Source organism: Lithobates pipiens, unplaced genomic scaffold, assembly GCF_037356315.1.
Source record: "Lithobates pipiens isolate NorthernLeopardFrog02 unplaced genomic scaffold, aLitPip1_a1.2 Scaffold_8, whole genome shotgun sequence".
In the NCBI taxonomy this organism is placed as follows: Eukaryota; Metazoa; Chordata; class Amphibia; order Anura; family Ranidae; genus Lithobates; species Lithobates pipiens.
In genome coordinates, this window is record NW_027507903.1 from 490457081 (window position 1) to 490478234 (window position 21154).

Genomic DNA, 21154 nt, shown 5'->3' on the forward strand with positions numbered 1-21154 from the left:
GAGCCCCTGGTTTCAGTTACCCTTTCTAAGGCTGAGTTGTCCGTCGAGATACAGGCTCTAATCGACTCTGGAGATGCAGGCCTGTTCATTTATGCTGCCTTTATATAGAAAGCACTCAATTCCACTGCAGCTGCGTGACACTCCACTTGCCATTGAGGCTCTTGACGGAAGACATCTACAGCCTGCCCATGTGACTCATGAGACTGTTCCATTGTCCATGGCCGTAGGGGCTCTTCACCATGAGATAATCCAATTTCAAGTTATTTCCTCACCTAAGTTTCCGCTGGTTATTGGTTATCCTTGGTTACAGAGGCACAATCCCTCTTTTGATTAGCTCCGTGCTAAGGTTCTCTCCTGGTCGCCACATTGCACCACAATTCTAGCGATGTCTTTGACAAAGGTCAAGCCGGTAGTTTGCCTCCACACCGGTCGTATGATTGCGCAATTGACCTTCAGCCTGGTGCCATACCCCCTCGTGGTCGGGTTTACCCTTTGTTGGTCTTGGAGGATAAGGCCATGGAGGAGTATGTTGCAGACACACTTTCTCGAGGTTTCATCCGCAAATCCTCATCTCCTGCTGGTGCTGGTTTCTTCTTTGTGAAGAGGAAGTGTGGTGAACTGAGACCTTGCATTGATTATAGGGGGCTCAATCGTTTCATGATTAAGAATGCCTATTCGATTCCATTTATTACGGAGTTATTTGACCGCCTTAAGGGAGCAACGGGTTTTCACAAAGCTTGATTTGAGAGGGACATAAAATCTCATGAGGATTAAGGAGGGTGACGACCGGAAAACTTTGTTTAACCACTTGGCGCCCATACTACGTCTATTGACGTCATGGGCTTTCAGTGGTTATATCTGAATGATGCCTGCGGCCACAGACATCATTCAGATATCGGCGTTTTCAGCCGGCGATTACCTGCACCATAAGAACGATCATAGCGGCTGCTCCGCCACTTGATCGTTCTTACGGGCGGCCCTCCGGTGCTTGTACCGACTCACCGCTTCCATCGGTGAGTCGGTCACAGGATCCGCCGCCCCCCGCAAGTTACCATAGAGATTTCCGGTGGACCAGATCGTCCCCGGAGTCTCTATGATCGTTCGGAGGCCGGGCGCGATGTTATGACGTCACGCCCGGCCTCTGTATTCAAATTAAAGGCACCGATCTGGCTAGGATGCCAGGATCGTTTTTGTTTTTTTTTGGATTTTATTTTTCCCAGCCTAGAGGTGAGATATGGGGTCTTATTGACCCCATACCTCACTGTAAATATGTCCAATCGTGCCATATTCCTATTACAAGGGATGTTTACATTCCTTGTAATAGGAATAAAAGTCATCAATTTTTTTTTTTTTAAGTGTCAAACTAAAAAAATAAAAATAAAATTAACAATAAAAAAAAAAAAAAAAGTAAAGCGCCCCTGTCCCCGTGAGCTCATACACAGAAGCGAACGCATACGTAAGTCACATATGAAAAGGGTGTTCAAACCACACATGTGAGGTATCGCTGCGAACGTTAGAGCGAGAGCAATAATTCTAGCTCTAGACCTCCTCTGTAACCCAAAACATGTAACCAATAAAAAAATTTAAAGCGCCGCCTATGGGGATTTTTAAATACCAAAGTTTGGCATGCAATTTTGAAGCGTGACATGTTGGGTATCTATTTACTCGGCGTATCCTCCTCTTTCGCATTATGCAAAAAAATTGGGCTAACTTTACTGTTTTTTTTTTTAAAGCATGAAACTGTTTTTTTCCTGAAAAAAACGTGTTAGAAAAATTGCTGCGCAAATACTGTGCAAGATAAAAAGTTGCAATGACCGCCATTGTATTCTCTAGGGTCTTTGCTAAAAAAACATATATAATGTTTGGGGGTTCTATGTAATTTTCTAGCAAAAAAAATTAAATGGTTAATACCAGAACAGGCCATTATGAGTACCTCCCAGCAGTTTTCCAGGAATTTATTAACAATGTCCTCCGAGATTTGTTGTAGTTATGCGTGGTGGTTTATCTCAACGATATCCTCATATTTTCCAAGTCCCTGGAGAGCCACCACACAGATGCCTGTTGTGTGCTTCAAAAACTAAGAGAGAAAAATCTCTATTGTAAATTGGAGAAGCATGAATTCCATTGTGAACAGGTTAAATTCCTGGGTTATGTTATTTACACTGCTGGTTCTTCGATGGACCCAGAGAAACTTTCAGCAGTCCTACAGAGGCCCCGACCCGTGGGTTTACATCCTCTGCAGTGTTTTGTTGGCTTTGCCAACTATTATCGGAAGTTTATTCGGAACTCCTTGTCTCTGGTCAAGCTCCTGACTGATATGATCAGAAAGCACGGTAACCCACAGTGTTGGTCTCTGGAGCCCATTAAGGCATTTGAGAGTCTCAAGGCTGCCTTTGTTTCTGCTCCTGTGTTGGCACATTCTGATCCTACGTTACCTTTTATCCTTGAGGTTGATGCTTCTGAGACTGGAGTTGGCACCCTTCTGTCTCAACGTCCTACCTCTGAGAGCGCTATGCATCCTTGTGGCTACTTTTCCAAGAAATTGTCACCTGCGGACTGCACTTACGAAATTGGTGACAGAGAGCTGTTATTGATCATTTTAGCCCTGAAATAATGGAGACATCTCCTCGAAGGTACCACTGTGCCGGTTCTCATTCTTACTGACCATAAGAATCTCACATTCTTGTCTGAATCTAAACAACTCTCTCTCAGAAGGGTGCGACGGTCTAGTTTCAATTACATTGTCTCATTCTTACCTGGTACTAGGAATGTAAGGGCTGACACTTTGTCACGACAATTTTACTCCACTTCCAGGATGGAGTCAGTTCCGGTTCCTGTGATTCCTCCTGATCGTATTCTGGCTATGGTTCGCACCAGTCTCACTTCTCCTTTGGGTGACAAAATTCTTGCTGCTAAGGTCCATGCACCTCCTGAGAAACATTGTGCTTTGTCCCAGAGAGTCTCCATACTGCTGTGCTCCAAACTTACCATTCTCCCAAGGCTGCTGGCCACCCTGGGAAAAAGCAACTCTTTTGGGCCATTTCCCAACAATTCTGGTGGCCTAGTCTACGTGCTGAGGTAACCGTCTTCATAGCTGCCTGTTCCGTGTGTGCCTCCTACAACCCATACCCCATGGAGAGAGGCCCTGGACCCACCTGTCTATGGATTTCATTGTGGAGTTACCCAACTCCCAGGGCAACACAGTTATCCTTATGGCAGTTGACCGGTTCTCAAAAATGTCCCATTGTATTCCCCTTAAGAAGTTGGCTTCTTCTAAGGAACTGGCTTCCATTTTTGCTCAGGAGATCTTTTGCTTACATGGGCTATCCAAGGTAATTGTCTTGGACAGGAGTAGTCAGTTTGTGTCCCGGTTCTGGCAAGCCTTTTGTGCACAGTTGGGAATTCAGCTTGCTTTCTCCTCTGCATATCACCCACAGTCTAACTGTGTGGCAGAATGAGCCAATCAGTCCTTGGAGCAATTCTTACGTTGCTACAGTATATTTCTGACCATCATAACAACTGGTTCTGAGCGTAATGCACTCCTGATCCCTGAATTTTGAGCGTAATGCACTCCTTAACCCTGTATTCTGAGTAAAACATACTCCTGATCCCTGCATTCTGAGCGCAACGCACTCCTGATTCCTGTATTCTGAGCACAATGCACTCCTAAACCATGGATTCTGAGCGCAACGCACTCCTTAACCCTGCATTCTGAGTGGAACGCACTCCTGATCCCTGCATTCGGATCGCAACATACTCCTTAACTCTGCATTCTGAGCATAACACACTCCTGATCCCTGCATTCTGAGAGTAAGGCACACCTGATCCTTACATTCTCTGCATAACGCACTCCTGATCTCTGCATTCTCTGCATAACGCACTCCTTAACCCTGCATTCTGAGCATAAAGAACTCCTTAACCCTGCATTGTGAGCGTAACTCACTCCTTAACCCTGCATTCTGAGTGGAACGCACTCCTTTAAAGTGTTTGTTAACCCCAAAAAAATTATTTCCTGGTCCATTTCCTGGTTTTCAGCACTGTCACACTTTGAATGACAATTGCGCAGTCATACAACACTGTAACGAAATTAAATTGACAACGCTCGTTTTTATAAAAGACTAATGCAGTGTGCTATGCCAGGTTCTAACAGAGGGTCTGGCAGTGTTTGTTATATATGGGTTAACAAACACTTTAACCCTGCATTCTAAGCGTAACGCACTCCTGATCCTTGCACTCTCTTGTAATACTTTATTTTATTTTTATTTTGAGTAAAAAAAATGTTATCAAGAAAAAAAGTCGGTCTCACTGTCTTTTTTTGGGTGGGGGGGCATTTCAGAATTCTCTGCCTATAGGCTCCTGAGATGTATATCTGGCCCTGCCTTTGTGTTACAGCATTTTAAGTATCTATGTACAGTATATTTTAACCTTCAACCCTCTTCATGCCATCTCATTCTATACAGAGGAAGTTGATATGAATAGAGATGTAGGACTGCCAGTATTTTATTTAAAAGTTTAATTTGGAGGTAGTATAAAGCAAGCCTGTGTAATTATTTTACCATTTACTGTTGTGCAAATTTCAGCTTTTAGATATTAATTATACGGAACAATTGCAACGCTTGGAGGTAATTGCAGTGCAAGTTTCGGGCATGTTGAATTATGTTCTTTGTGTTTGGCCTGCTAAGACTTCCAACCTGAGCAGCAAAAAACAGAACACAAGCAAAATGGAATTGTGGGGAGATTTATCTGCTTTAATAAAAGAACTGCAGGGTTATGTAGACAGATAGATAGAATATATAAGATAGATATTAATAAATAGATAGATCAATGATAGGTCTATCAATCATTGCTGGCTGCCGGAGGGTCTATTATTGCTGACTGCTGGGATATCTATTGTTGCTGGTGGACAAAACCTGTTGAGGTGTATGTCGTAGCTGGTGGAGGGGGTAATTGTTGCAGGGAGTTTATTGTTGCTGGGGTATCTATTGTTGCTGGGTGGGTGGGGGTCTATTGTTGCAGGCTGCTGTTTGATTTGATGGAGAGCATCCCTGAACAGCAATTTTTACGTTTTGTCACAGATTCTCAATTGGCTTTAAGTCTGCACTTTGACTGGGGTTGGGCCATTCTAACACATGAATATGCTTTGATCTGACCCATTCTATTGTAGCTCTGGTTGCATATTTAGGGTCTTGACCTGTTGGAAGGTAACCCTATACCCCAGTCTCAAGTCTTTTGTAGACTAACAGGTTTCTTTATTAAAATTGCCCTGTATTTGGCTCCATCTTTCTTCTCATCAACTCTGACCAGCTTCCCTGTCCCTGCTGAAGAAAGCATCCCCAAAGCATGATGCTGCCACCATCATATTTCACGGTGGGGATGGTGTGTTCGGGGTGATGTGCAGTGTTAGTTTTCCGCCACACACAGCATTTTGCTTTTAGGCCAAAAAGTTACCTTCTTCCACACATAATTGCTGTGTCCCTCACATGGCTTCTCGCAAACTGCAAACGGACTTCTTATGGCTTTCTTTCAGCAATGGCTTTCTTCTTGCCACTCTTCTATAAAGGCCAGATTTGTGGAGTGAACAACTAATAGTTGTCCTGTGGAGAGATTCTCCCATCTGTGCTGTGGATCTCTGCATCTCCTCCAGAGTTCCCATGGGCCTCTTGACTGCTTCTCTGATCAATGCTCTCCTTGCCCAGCCTGTCAGTTTAGATGGACGGTCATGCCTTGGTAGGTTTTCAGTTGTGACATACTCTATTCATTTTCGGATGATGGACTGAACAGTGCCCTGTGAGATGTTCAAAGCTTGGGATATTTTTTATAACCTACCCCTACTTTAAACTTCTCCACAACTTTATCCCTGACCTGTCTGGTGTGCTCTTTGGCTTTCAGGTGCTGTTTGTTCACTAAGGTTCTCTAACAAACCTCTGAGGGCTTTACAGAACAGCTGTATTTATACTGAGATTAAATTAAACGCAGGTAGACTCTATTTACTAATTAGGTGGCTTCTGAATGCAATTGGTTCCACTAGTTTTTAGTTAGGGGTATCAGAGTAAAGGGGGCTGAATACCAATGCACGCCACACCTTTCAGATATTTATTTGTAAAAAAAATGGAAAACCATTTATCCTTCCACTTCTGTCAGGAGAATTAGTAGACCAGACTGTGTGGACTGAACAGAGATAACCAAAAATGCATGTGAAGTGAATAATAATATTAATATTTATTAAGATAGGTGATAAAAAAGAAAATACAAACAGTTCATAACCAACACACCAAATCCACCAACCACAACAGTATATACAGCAAGGGGCAGTACCAGAAACACAGATGTCAGCCAGACCAGGGTCATACACAGCAGGTCAGCAGAAGGACAAGGGATGTTGAAGAAACATAAACGTTAGTCAGGCCAAGGTCATACACAGGGGGATCAGTAGAAGAGAGACTGGGAACAAACAGGACAAGGAGGGGATGGATCAGGATGAAGGTTAAAGTGGTTGTATACTCCATTTTTTTACTTTTACCTACAGGAAAGCCTATAATAAGGCTTACCTGTAGGTAAAAAAAATATCTCCTAAACCTGTACGGTTTAGGAAATATTCCCCTCGGTATGCGCCGCTGACTGCAGCGGCGCATGCGCACAAGGGGATTCTCAGCCTGAAAATCCGGCAGTGGCCGGCCGGCCGGAATGACAGCCACTCACAGCGCCGGAGCCGCGATACCCGGAAGAAACGCAGAGGGAGCATGTCAGTTCCCTCGGCGTGGATCGGGCCAGATGTCGGGGCCTCGTTCTAAGGTAAGTATTTCATAATGAGCTAGTATGCGATGCATACTAGCTCATTATGCCTTTTGCTTTGCAGGTTTAAAAAAAAATGTGCGGGTTTACTACCACTTTAAAGGTAAGGGTTACAGGAACACAGGAGGGACAGGATCAGGATGGGATCAAGATCAGGTTCAGGGTTCAGGGTTCAGGGTTCAGGTATCAGGGTTCAGGATGCAGGATGCAGGGCACAAGGAAGACACCAAGGCAAACATGTGAGTGTTTGCTGGGTGTTTATATGCCTGTAATTGGTCTCAAGTGACACCTGTTTGCAAGAGGTGCTGTCTGCGCCACACTGCCGTGATCCATCCGCTGGTGGACGCCAGTACTGCGGCCCAAAGATGACATAATACTACCAAAAGGGGAAAGCTCCCCTGGCAGTTCCAGACTGCCAGGAGACACCTGCTGGTGGACCACAGCACTGCACGTCAAATATAAGGCAGTGGCATCAGCGGATGGAACCTTCCCTGACAACTTCACAATTATGTGCCAGTTTGTGTTGGTCTATCACAGTGATTCTCAACCAGGGTTCCTCCAAAGGTTGCTAGGGGTTCCTTCGGGATTGGGCAATTTCTGCCTCTCAGATAAGTTCCCACTGACACCATTGATCTTTTTAGCTATCCTTTCCAATGGCCACAAGTGTAAGGACCATTCTTCCAACTGACCATCACACTATTGTATCATGAGTTGTATATTTCTAATTTTTAGCAGGGGTTCCCCCGAGACTAGAAAACTATTTCAAGAGTTCCTCTGTGTTGAAAAAGGTTGAGAAAGTTTAGTCTATCACATAAAATCCCAATAAAATACATTTACGTTTTTTCATTGTAACATGACAAAATGTGGAAAATTTCAAGGGGTATGAATACTATTTCAAGGCATTGTAGATAGATAGATATGAAACTGAAAGACAAATTCTGCCTGCATTTCCTGTAAACACACACCAGCATTCATGGCCTTTATGAGAAGAGTGATTTGAAATGTACAATAAAAAAGGAGAGCCATCCGCTCCGTGATGCTGCATTTTAATGAGAAATTTATTTAGAACAATGCCTGTCTCAGGAACAATATTAGTGTCTTCCGTATTTAACACGGATAAACATGGAGGATTTGGGAAGTAAATTACATGACTTACATATGGTATGCTGGAGAGGAGCAAAGGAAAAAGCTTCAGGAAAGCTGATATTTGTGTGTCAAATCTGATTAAACTCCTTTTTTTTAAGTGTAGCGGTACCCCCGTAGGAGCCGCTGAATGTAGTTGTCGGTCTGTCACCCTCCCCAGCCAGGCATACACTTTTCACTCACTCAGAGACATGAAGGCAGTCCTTGCAATTGTTTTTATGTTTTATTGAGGGGGATTTAACTTGGATAGGGATAGGGACTTATGCGATGCCCAGGTAATCAAAAAGCCAACATTGGGACTAATATATCTATAGATCACAGTATATACAATCTCCTTTTCTCCTCCTGCACTTCTTTTCTTGCAGAGTATCACTCTTCACTCCTCCAGCACATCACTTCCTTTCGTACTTTCTACAGATTAGCTAGCACTGTAGGCCTGACACTGGCTCAACCAGCCCCAAAGTAGATGCCCTTTATAGGCAGGGACCGCGGTGCCCTATGGTGTAGTAAAATAGAAAAGTTCCAGTGCTAGCTGTCCCTGTTGCTACTGCTCCCAGTTCCACCTCTTCAGGCACTGCCAGCTCTCCTGGCTGCAGCTGCTTCTTTCCACTGCCTGTGCCACCACCATCCTCCAGACTGACTCTGTACCCATCCCAGACTGCCGCACCTCAGTCCTCTGAGGCATGCCTCCCAATCCTCCCGATGGTGTGAACACTCACCACCCCTCTTGGCTGCCTCTGTAGAACTCCTGGAGACTTGCCTGACAGTGCTCTCCCGCTGTCCTCTCTTGTTCCTCCTGTGCCTCCTGGCCAGGACACCACTTTGGGTTGTAAGAGGGTCCCGTCCGCACCCAAGCCGAGGCCCAACCAAGGTCACCTCGCCCAGAATGGGGAGCTCCCACAAAGGCCCTGACAGCCTAACACTCCATCTCTATCCTCCACTCAATCAACTCCTCTCCAGCTGGGCTGACCCAGGGTATTTAAAGAGGCCTACCCCCTGCCAATCCAAGTTGGGGATTGGTCAGGGCTCCTTAGAATACCCCATGTGGCTCTACCTCTCCTCTCCACCTCTCTTTCCAGAACAAACCAGAAGATTCTGGAAAGAAGTGGGAGGTTCTAGTGACACCACCTGTGAGTCACCCAGCACTACTCTAGGTCACTTCCAACCCAGATCACCAAACACACCCAGGCTTGGCTGGTAGCCAAACCTGGAAATTGACCTACTCTCACAAAAAAGAAAATTACTCTTCCAGCACACTAGCAGATGCTACATAAGGTTTTGCACATATGTTAAAATGCAAATGTTGGGCCTTAAAGTGATATTAAAGTGTTACTAAACCCAAGAACCCGCATTCACTATATCTGGTCTCCCACAGTACACAAAACATGGAAATGCAATTATTTTAGTAAATATAAACTGCTAAATACCTTTTCTCATCAGCAGTATATAGCAGTCTTGTGAATTCTATAAGTTCCTAGTGAAGATTGTAGGAGGAGTTTTCATACTGCACTGAGCTGTCCTATCAGAATCCAGGACCCCTAATCTTCTGTCCGGAAAGTGCTGATTGGCGCTCGCGTGCCGGTCGGGACCCCCGGGGTGGCTGAGCAGAGAGATGCCGTTGTAAACAGCATCTCCCCGTTCTGCCTAGCAACTAGTGACGCTGATCTCTGCTCCATGTGATTGGAGCAGAGATCAGTTTTCACTAAATGAAAGCCCAGCCCCCCACAGTTAGTAACACACCCCTAGGAACACTTAACCCCTACACTGCCACCCACTGGTTAACCCCTTCACCACCAGTGTCATTTACACAGGAATCACTGCATTTATATAGCAGTGATTGCTGTATAAATGACAATGGTCCCAAAAATGTGTCAAAAATGTCCGATGTGTCCGCCATAATGTCACAGTCACAATAAAAATCGCTGATCGCCGCCATTACTAGTAAAAAATAAATTATTAATAAAAATGTCATAAAACTATCCCCTATTTTGTAAACGCTATTTTTTTGCGCAAACCAATCAATAATCGCTTATTGCGATTTTTTTTACCAAAAATATGTAGAAGAATACGTATCGGCCTAAACTGAGGGAAAAAAATGTTTTTTTTATATATTTTTGGGGGATATTTATTATAACAAAAAGTAAAAAATATTGCGTTTTTTCAAAATTGTTGCTCTATTTTTGTTTATAGCACAAAAAATAAAAACCGCAGGGGTGATCAAATACCACCAAAAGAAAGCTCTATTTGTGGGGAAAAAAAAAATGTAAATTTTGTTTGGGAGCCACGTCGCATGACCGCGCAAGTGTCAGTTAAAGCAACACAGTTCTCGAATCGCAAAAAGTGGTCTGGTCTTAAGCCAGCAAAATGGTCCGGTCTGAAAGTGGTTAAACAAAGATGTCAAGTCCTGTGAAACAAATGGGAGATTCACTATGGTGTACCTGCTGCATTGTTGGTGGGCACAGTAGATTAACCTTACAAAAGATAATCACAATGAATATATACAATATTTATTACTTACTTTCAATAAGTAAAATAACATACTTTCAGAAGTGTTATAAACATAAGAATGCCAAATGATTCAACCTATGCAAATTATACACCTGTCAACCCAGATAGGACCATAAGGCTTGGAACTTAAAGAAAAATTCCAGACTTGAGCAGCTATTAAGAAATAAAGTGTATGTCAAGCTGATTTTATTTTTTAGGATAATGTTGGTATGGATTAAGACCCCTGTCAAATTTGACTGCCCTCTGGGGCTGTTAACTGCTGTTAATTGTTTTTGCCAAACATGAAATGAGGGGAAATCTAAAGGGACGCAGACAGAAATAAAAAGCTGGCAGGACTTCTAGCCTTTCCTTATTATAGCAAGAAATAAGGAATTTTTATTTCTGTCTGTGTTGCTGTTGAAAAGTTACTATCACTTCCTGTCTGGTGGCAGTATGTATGGGGAAATATTCAGATAATAATGAAATCTAGTACAGTACAATACAGTGGTATTCTGATTCTTCCTGATTCTGCTCAAAACGAAACAAAATATTTCTGCAAGATCTATACTTTAATTAGCCACAGCCACATTTATGAATACATGTGATTTAATTTTTGTGTTCTCTGGTTATTACCTGCTGAATAATAGACACATTACAGAGTGCAAAACTTGTGACACACGACTTACATGTGAGCCAGTAAATGCCCATTCCTTCACTGGCCAAAAGCTCTTGCTAAGACTGTAATCCATGACTCCATTAATTCAGTTTCATTGAGAGGCTGCAAACAGTTCAGACTACAAAATTAACGAATAAGCAGCAGGGGGTGTGATTACATTTCTATTTGCTACTGTCATATACTGGCTTTTCAGAAGTGGGGTTCTTTTCCAACCACTGATATGTTGAAGTAGAGGAGAAAGCTTGAACTCTCTCCTGTAGAAGATGACTGCAGATATATTGAGCAAGTATGTCGAACCTGAAGAATATATTAGAATATTTTATAAACTTAATGGTGAACCTGTGATATAAGCATTTTAAATATTTTGGTGGCGTCTTTCTATAATTAGACTCCCTGCTCATCTGTCAGCATCTGTTTCTAGTTCCATGTTGGTGTTGAGTTTCTCAGCCAAGTTGAGGACCTTCTTGAGTGGCAGCTTCCCTTTATGATCTTCATTCCTTTCACTTTTATTCTCAGTTCTGAGATATTCACCATTGTAATGCGGGGACGTCAAGATCACCTGTGCAGCCTTTGGATTGTCCCTCAAGAAGACGGCGTTGTGTCTGGTGTTTGGAATAGGAACCTGAAAGCGCAGGAAGAAAATAATTGGTTTCACTGGGTAGGCAAAAAAATGTTTGTACATGGAACTGTCGGTGTGCAAAATGAATGCAAAATACTGATTGTTATTATTGTGTACCAATTGTTATTTAAACACACAAGAGTCTCTCTCAACCTTTTCACCCTAGAGGAGCCCTTGAAATATTTTAAAGGATTCACAGAATCACTGCAAAAATGTATATATCAGGGGTCAGTGGGAAGAATATGCCCCATAGAGGCAGCTAAAACAATATATTGGTATCATTTAGCACTCTTTGGACCTGGAACTATGCAAGCCCCATCAGATGGGGCTCAAGTAACCCCAAACAACCATCAAAAGAACCCTAGGGTTCCACAGAACATTGGTTGAGAATGGCTTTTCTAAGATATCCTTACAGATGCAAAGACTATGACTTCAGGTTGGAATGCACAATCCACTGCTGCAGGGCCCCCTGGGACTAAACCCCAGTCCCTGTTGTATAGAGATGTATTTACTTTTACAACAATCAGTCTTAACGCCTGACCACACTATATCCAATAATCAAAGATGTTCAATCAGTTCAGTCCAACTTTTAAAAAAAGTGTGAACTCTCCAATTTAAGAATTTCTGAACTAGAAGCTCCATTAAAGTCAATGGAAATCTAAACTCCACTCAAAATCAATTGCATTGCTACTGAATAGCACCTTGAAGTGACTTATTTGCATATCGAACTCTAGTCTCATGACAGGTGTGCTATAAACTATGATGGAGAATTCATTTGAATGATTCATTTTCAGCTCATATTTACCAACATTTTAAGGGCTTGCAACTAGGAATGAGCATAACGATTAGAAATTGATTCTTCTACAAAATTACAGATTATGCCAAAGTGGAAACCTTCAATTGCACTCATAAAGCTATGATATTTGCTTGGAAAAAGTCTGGTATAAATTGGGATGGGGGAATCTCACTGACAGCAGATGAGGCATAGTTGTTGAGGATGCTGTGGATGCCAGCTCCTTAACAACCAGTTATTTGCTGCTTGATAACCCCTTTGCACTGGTGCCTCCAGGCCCTTTAAGAGGTTTCAGATGCCGGAAGGTGGGACGGGGTTTATGATCTTCTGACAGCCGTGATTGGCTCTTATGGCGATCACATGATATTCTTGAGCTTCATGAGCTTCTTGCGATTGGGGGAATTTCTTTGGCTGTTGGCAGCGCTAAAGGCAAATATGCGACTATTCTGCACCAAGACTCACCCACCAAGAGCCCGCATATTTGTGTGCTGTCTGCGCCTATGGGTTAAGGACGCCAGCGGCTGCCTGTTCCTTAACAACCAGCTATTGCCTGGTTGGTAAGGACGCTGGCAGGTGCCGGCTCCTTGACAATCAGCTAAAGTGAACTAGGGCTTGGACCACTACTTATTTAACACATGCATCAGGATTCCCGTTTACACCTAGGAAAGAGCTTTGTTGAGTGACATTACCCCATAAAAACCCATCCACTCACAGCCATTGTTTGCGTCTGGAGCCAGCAGTGCTTACCAATATACATGCTGTCATTCTTAGTGTCGGGCATGACAATACAAGATACTATTTTTAACTGAATGTCAAAGGATTTTATTATATGTGGTGCTTTCCTTTCTTACATGGCGTTGGAGAGTTTTGAGGCACTGGTGTAACCCCTGATATGCTGGAAAGGCACATTACCCATCAATTAATATTGGTGTGAAATGATTGAAGAGTGACTGATTAATTCAGCAATTTGTCTATAAGTGACCCATTTTTGGCTAAAATTTGTAGGTGAGTATCCAGAATCTTATGGTGGAGGACATGTGGTGTGGATTCTTCTCCTCAAAAGAAAAAAACAACACTTTACACTTTATGGTGGAGTGACCTTTTTCCCGCATACACACGACCGGACTTTCCGGCAGAAAAGGTCAGAGGTAATCATTCCTTCAGATATTACGATCTTGTGTGGGCTTCATCTGACTTTTTTCTTCAAAAATAGATCATGTTTCAAATCTGTCTGACGGAATTAATTTCTATCGGGAAAACTGTTCGTCTGTATGCTGGTCCAATTATGACGCAAGGGCAGCTATTGGCTACTGGCTATTAAACCTTTTCTAGTCCAGTCGTACATCATCACTTTCAAAACCAACGGACATTGGTCTGTTCATGTGTGGTCAATCCATTCGGTTGCAACTCCGTTGGGAAGACCGTCAGACCTTTTCTGCCGGAAAGTCTGATTGTGTGTACACAGCATTAAGACCCCTTTCACACCAGGGCATTTTGCAGGCGCTATAGCGTTAGAAATAGCGCCTGCAAAACGCCCTAAAGAAGCTGCACTATTGTGTGTAGTGTGAAAGCCCCGAGGGCTTTCACACTACAGCGGTGCGCTGGCAGGACGTCAGAAAAAAGTCCTGCCAGCAGCTTCTTTGGAGCGGTGAAGGAGCGGTGTGTTTACCGCTCCTCCACCGCTGCTGCCCATTGAAATCAATGGGGCAGCGCTGTAATGCCGCCGGCAAAACGCCGCTATTGCGGCGTATTGCCGGCGGTTTTAACCCTTTCGCGGCCGCTAGTGGGGGGTAAAAGCGCCCCGCTAGCGGCCGAAATGCGCCGCAAATCCGCCGCAAATCCGGCGGTAAAACGCCGCTAAAAATAGCGGCGTTTTACCGCCGCCGCTATCAGCGGTGTGGTGTGAAAGGGGTCTTAAGGTAAAAGACTTTTCCCCACTGATTACCAGTTTTTTTAGGGACACTGGGGACTTTTTGTGATTGATTATTTGGTGCATCCATGTCTATTTATTTTATCATTTTTTTTATTTTCTTATGAATTGCATATATTGGACACTGGGGACTATTTTGGTATGAATTAATTTTATACGAAACGAAGAACTTCTTACTTTTGCACAAAACAAATATTTTTAAAGCACTATATATTTTTGATTAATTAACTTTTTATATTATGTATTGATTGATCACACTTTGTTGACTTTATAGTTATGAGGAGGTAAATATTGGATTTATACAAATTTTCGGGTACATTTTTTATCAGTGCGATCACACTTTCGTGCTACTATTATATTCCTTTGTGGTTTTTAATGACTGCAGCTCTGGTTAATGACTCACAGAGATACCCATGGCACGGACTATTTTGATAGACTGACAGCAGAAGAGGAGCCAAGAACGCCGGTGGTGAAACCCCAGAAGAGAGAGTTTGGGGCTGCTCTGTGTAATATCATTACACAGTGCAGGTAAGTATAACATATTTATTATTTGAATTTTAAAAAATTACTTTAAAGCCAATTGCTTTCTTGAAATGGAACTGCAGTCTACTCACATAATTTGTAATAAAAACATCTTTGCCATTCTGAAGCTTCCCTCCAACCACTTTGCATATTATTTTATATATACTGTGATTCTGTATATTCTGAATATGCTGAAGAAATCTCCCTCCGCTAAGTCTGGCTGCAACCATTTTAACTGTGGGCAGCTGAAGCTGCTGCCTGTTCACTTCCTGTATTTACACAGGCACACAGAGGGACACCTCCAGCTCTGCAGCCCTGCAGCTCTCATTGACCCTTTTATGACTCACCCCCCCCCCCTCCCTTCCTGGCAAACTTTCACGAGAGTGAGAGAGAGAGCTGTGCATGATGTCATAAGCCTAGGCTAATGACCAGACAAGAAACAGGAAGTGGGCTGTATAGGGTACTTACTGGCAGAAAAAAAATATTTTACTATCCAAAGTTAAAACAAGAAGGGCAGAAGACAATCTGTACACTGCTCTAGCAGCCTGTAAGCATCATAAGGCTTGCAATGGCAAGTGGTCATTGGTCAGCATGGCACCTGACCAAAGAGCATCACTTTTGCGCCTTCTTTCAAAGGGACATCACAGAAAAATAGATTCTGATTGGTCGGCACAGTCATATAGCCGCGCTGGCCAATGACAAACTGTCATTGTGAGCATTATGATGCTTTCAGGCTCTGGGGCCCCTAGTACAGTGAATGGTGTTTCTTCTGCAAAAGTAAAGGTCCCATTTAACTACCAAAAACCACCTTTAGCAATTGTGGTGACTTCCCCGCTTATCCTCACCCCCCCCCCCCCAACAAAAATTGATTAAGTTGAGTTTGAAAAAGATGACAGGTATGATGCTTTGACTGCATATTCATTTTATGGAGCTGTTCTAACACAACGTACATTGACACTCAAAATAATGCGTGTAATGCACATGAGTTACCGCACCGCAAATATATAAAAAAAAACACAACCCAACCAACTGAAATTCCTTCACTCATCCCTACTCTCCATACAAATAGGTGAAAGGTACCAATCGTCCCTCTTTCCTATAGCATGGCACACAACGTTCACCATTAGGGAATGTTTCTTGGTACAAGGCAGCAGCAATGAGATATACAGTTCATATTTATCCACAGAATATATGAATAAATCCAGGTGATGCTGATCAGCTCATCATACCATAAACGAGCCAGACAACGTCTAATCTCCGGAGATTTCACACTGCTCCCTGCTGTGTCAGGTGTTCACACAGCATATCCCTGTGTGGATGCAGATAAGCAGCTGCTACCTCTGCAGCACCGCTGATGATAGTCTTCACACATCTGCGTTTTATTTAAAGAAAGACCGCAGTGTATTTTCAGTGGGCGCTCTGAGTCATTCTTAAAAAGTTTACCTGAAAGGAGTTTTTTTAATGTGCCTTCTACAATTTTACTTGCTCGCCGTTCTAAATGCTCCTGACTGCATTTTATTTTATATTATATATATGAAGGAGCATGGATAACAAGCCTACTGAGTCAGTTTTCTCAGTCTGACAGAGCTGCCGTTAATAGCAGTTCAATAAAATAAGGCTGGTCATACATGGAGCGAATTTCGAAAGAAATTCGCTTGATTCCCTCATCAACACAGACAGTGTTGTAGAGGGATTATAATCTGTATTCAACCAGATCTATGGACTACTCCCCAAATCCACATCCTAGGTACGTAGCGGAACAATGATAGGAAAGGGGTAACCCCATTCCAAGAGGAAAGCAGGACTTTAAAGGATATGGTGTTGTCACTGAGCACATACACAGTATTCGTATATAAAAAATTTAATTTTATTGTACACACATAGTTTAAGACCTATAGTTGAGTATAAAAACATATAGTAATATACAGACAATAGCACAGCAGCTAGAATTTCCAAATTCCAGTGAATACATTGATTTGCTTCATTGGTACATTGTAGTCCAACCCATTTCGCAGAACAATTTTTCTGCTTCTTCAGGGAACTTCAATTTATATCAACTCACCACAGTACTGTTTAAAGTGGTTGTAAACCCTTACAACACACTTTGACCTACAGGTAAGCCTAGATTAAGGCTTACCTGTAGGTCCAAGAAATATCTCCTAGGAGATATTTGCCCGAAGACAGGCACCGCACTGAGCGCGGCATTTTCAACGACGGAGCTGCCGCGCGTGTCAGCTCCCGTGCGCATGTGAGGGAGTGACGTCATCGCGGCTTCGCTGAATGACAGCGGCGGAGCTGCGAGACCCCACCGAGAAGATGGATGCGCCGGACTACAGGGGACAGCGGTGACTTTGCTGGCTCCTGTGTCAGGTAAGTGACACATAATGGACTACTATGCGATGCATAGTAGTCCATTATGCTTTGCCTTTGCAGGGAATGAAAGAGGAAGTAAACTCATCAGGGTTTACTCCCTCTTTAAACCTCCCGATGTGTAAAAAAGGGGACCGGAACTATGAGGTGACCATTTGGCCCACGGTATTAATTCCAGGACCAACTCTGATGGACACGGGATCAAACAACCAGGCGCATCTGGTTTCAATACCCAGAGTACTTTTAAATCAAAACTGCAGGAATGGCAAAGTCGCGCTGAAGCCAAGCCCATGTTTATGTGGGAAACCCTCCTGCTGGGCCATTGTCTTCTCCAGGGATAATCGCAAGAGAATCCGGCAGGCTGGTTGTACCCAAGTTGATTCTTTGATGAACTTGGTACATTCAGCCTGCACATTAACAGTTCGAATTTCGGCCGGTTTAGCAGGAATCAATCTGTGTATGACCAGTCTTAGTATAATGTTGAAAGCAGATTTAGCATCACATATATTTTTTCATGCATGCTAGACAAATTGTCATTGTAACACTTCCAGGTATTTATTACCAGTCGTAAATATCACAGTACTCCCCCTGGCAATGCCTTCACCTGCTTTTCTCTTCAGGATGGTGTTTTGATCAGGCATCATTTTAAGTCACCATCTACTTCCCAGACTGACATGCTGGCTCGGAGAAGGTGCAATCATTGAAAACCTGATGCCTGTGCAGTTCTTGGTTGTGTTAAAACTATCTGACATAGATCAGCTCCTGCTGTAGTCTCCCACCTTGTGACTTGCTACAAAGTTACAATGTTGAAGTCTGATCACTAGGGCAGAGGAGATTTCCTCCTGCATCTACGGTAGTAGACTGATGACATCATCTCCGCCTAGGCAAAGTCACAGGACTGGAGCTCAGGGAAAGCTTTTAATTGATAAAAGGTGGCGCTTTCTTATAAATTTATATTGTCGCTATGTATAGAGATGTTAGAAATTCATTCATACAGACTTGTAAAGTTAGTGAAAGGTCTATTTTTAACAAGCTTCAAACAACCCACTAAAGTAGCAATGCCAAACTCAAGTAAAACAACAAGTTAAAATGAATGGAATAAAGTGTTTGTTACCCCATCGTTTCAGATTCCTGATATGTGCCCGCTGTACCATGTACAGGTACATGTATGAGAAAGTATCTTGCTTTCTCTGTATTGCTTCCTTTATGTGAAATCCATGGTGTTCCTGCCAGTCCCTCTGCTTTCCTATTAACAACTGACCACACTAAGCATGAAAGCACAGTGGGGTGCGTTCTCTAGCAATGCTGTAAACTCAGCCTGCTCTCATACAATGACCAGACTTGTCCCGACATGTCTCCCCCTTGCACAGCCATTCACTGGAAATATCAGTGTGCTGTTGCTTCTCCTCCCCCCAGCTCTCATGCAGCTGAGAACAGAGAAAACAGAGGGAATGTGATCACTTACAAGAAAGGGAAAGGGGTATTTATAATGTTTTTTATATCTATACACAGATGTTTTGCCTTTCATTTCTATTTTAAACTGAATGGGTTGTTTTAAAAGGTGATTAGGGGATGTATTATACTTACAAAGGGCAACACATTCTTAAGGGCTCATGCACACAGATATATTCACAGCATAAAAGTCATGTACTTGCATGTACAGCATATTTTGGTATTCATTGTTATGGGTAAAATTACACAGCAGCTGGGGCTTGCAGGCACCACAAATACAGACGTAGTTCATGCTGTGTGCCCATATGCATGCAAATCTATCATGAGCCCTAGTGCCAAAAAAAACAAAAAAATAAGATTATAGGCCTTTAAATAGAATGCATGCCTAAACAAATATGGTGCTGTCCTTCTGGAAAGAAAAGCAGATGAAGGCTTTGTCAAAGGAGTAATGTGATCTCTATGAGAAGTAATAAATACCTGGAAGTGTCACACTGACACATTACTTAGTATGCATGTACTTCACATGAAAACATATATCGGTTGCCAGATCCACTTTAAGTACTTTAAAAATGCCTGCTCACTTTTGATGTCCTCAAGCTAGTGTTTAGAAGCTAAGATTATGTTTCTATTTGTATGAGGTCTAAGTGACATTACGTTTTCCAATCACCTCACTCCATATAGCAGCAATAATAAAATAGATTTACCAAGGAGGGTTGAGACGTATTATATGGAACGTGGAGCTTAACAGTAGCGGGGAGGGGGGGGGCATCATTATCATCCATTCCATTTAATAACCTAATGAATACGAGTATTTCCTCTCTTTTCCGCTCTCCTTCTTTGCAGCATGTATAATGCAAAATGTCAGGTGCACTTTAAATAGACTTCATTGCAGAAAAGTCAAAATGAGTCATTGTTCTGTTGACGCCACCATCACCCATGACTGAATGAATCGCGCATTACCATATGGGCCCCAGAGTAAATGCAGACAGGTGCTAAAGTTATGTAAGTTAATAAGTGAGACAAATGATCTGATTAAACATGCAGGAATTCTGGCTGACGTCTGCTCATCACAAATTGTTGACATTACTTTCGGAGAGAGGGAGCTGGTTACTGGATGTGCCTCAAATTCAATTTCTGCTAAATATTTGAGTGATAGACGTAGACTATTGGGAACACTCACAGAGACTGAACGCTAGCCCATTTCTGTTTTCTGTATAGTTTTTTGCAAGAGGTGCTATTTTTTTCTGATGTTTTATGTGCAGACTTAGGCCGCGTACACACGGGCGGATTGTCTGCCCAACTTAGTCCGCTGAACCGTGTTTCAGCGGACAATCCGCTCGTGTGTGGGCTTCAGCGGACTTTTTCAGCGGACAATCTGACGGACTTAGTCTTTCGGAATTTCCGTAATTTTGTCCGTCCAAACTTGGTTTTGTCCGTCCAAACTTGGTTTCAGCGGACAGTCAGCTCGTGTGTAGGCAAGTTGGACGGACTAAGTATGGCGCATGCTCAAAAAGGATTTACACGGCCGAAGGTTGCATTGCAGTGTATTGGACGTCGTTTTTCTAGTCCCATCGTACGTGCTGTACACGTCATCGCGCAAGTTTTCAGCGGACTGTCTGTTCATCGTGTGTGGTCAAGTCCGTTCATTCAAAATTTGGACGGACTGTCTGTCGGATTGTCTGACGAACTTAGTTGGGCAGACAATCCGCCCGTGTGTACGCGGCCTTATTTACTTTGTGTTGTAAGACCATTTTTTATCTGCGTAGCTTTAAACTCATAGGTAATTGGCATTTTTTCTACTATATTTAGTCATGTGGCATAACTATATAGTTGTATGGTATGTATTTACTATTTTGGTCATATAGTATATATTTATAGTATATTTTTACAGCTGTATGCAACAAGGCCTTTGCTTTTTAGCAAGCTGTTGGCACTATACAGTATAAATCCTGTATAATAATATTAATAATGGACAGGTCCTCTTTACACTTTGATGTTGCAGGTGCAGTGAAATTTTTGTTGTGTTGGGCAGGTTTCGTCAGATCAGATTTTTTCAAAATATAGTATATATTCATTCTGAATTGTTTCATATTTTCCGAAAATGTATCATCTAGTTTCACTTTTATACCTTATTATATTTCTTGCAATATGTTTCCATTTTCATATGTAGTGCATTTTTTTTCCAATAATGAAAAATAGTGATGAAAAAAGAATTGACTAAGACCCCTTTCACACTGGGACGCTTTGCAGGTGCTACAGCGCTAAAAAATAGTGCCTGCAAAGCGCCCTGAAAGAGTCGATTCTCACACTCCAGTGTGAAAGCCCGAGGGCTTTCACACTGCAGTGGTGCACTGGCAGGACGGTAAAAAA

General features: G+C 42.7%; 1 protein-coding gene across 1 annotated transcript in view; it reads right to left on the minus strand.

Annotated features, from left to right (window-relative positions):
• Positions 1–10426: 10426 nt before the first annotated feature.
• The window catches only part of LOC143960443 (uncharacterized), a 98125-nt gene continuing 87397 nt past the window's right edge, over positions 10427–21154 (minus strand). The window contains exon 9 of the mRNA XM_077469065.1: positions 10427–11720. Within this exon, the coding sequence (XP_077325191.1) occupies positions 11496–11720 (225 nt within the window). The 3' untranslated portion in view covers positions 10427–11495. The remainder of the gene's footprint in view (positions 11721–21154) is intronic.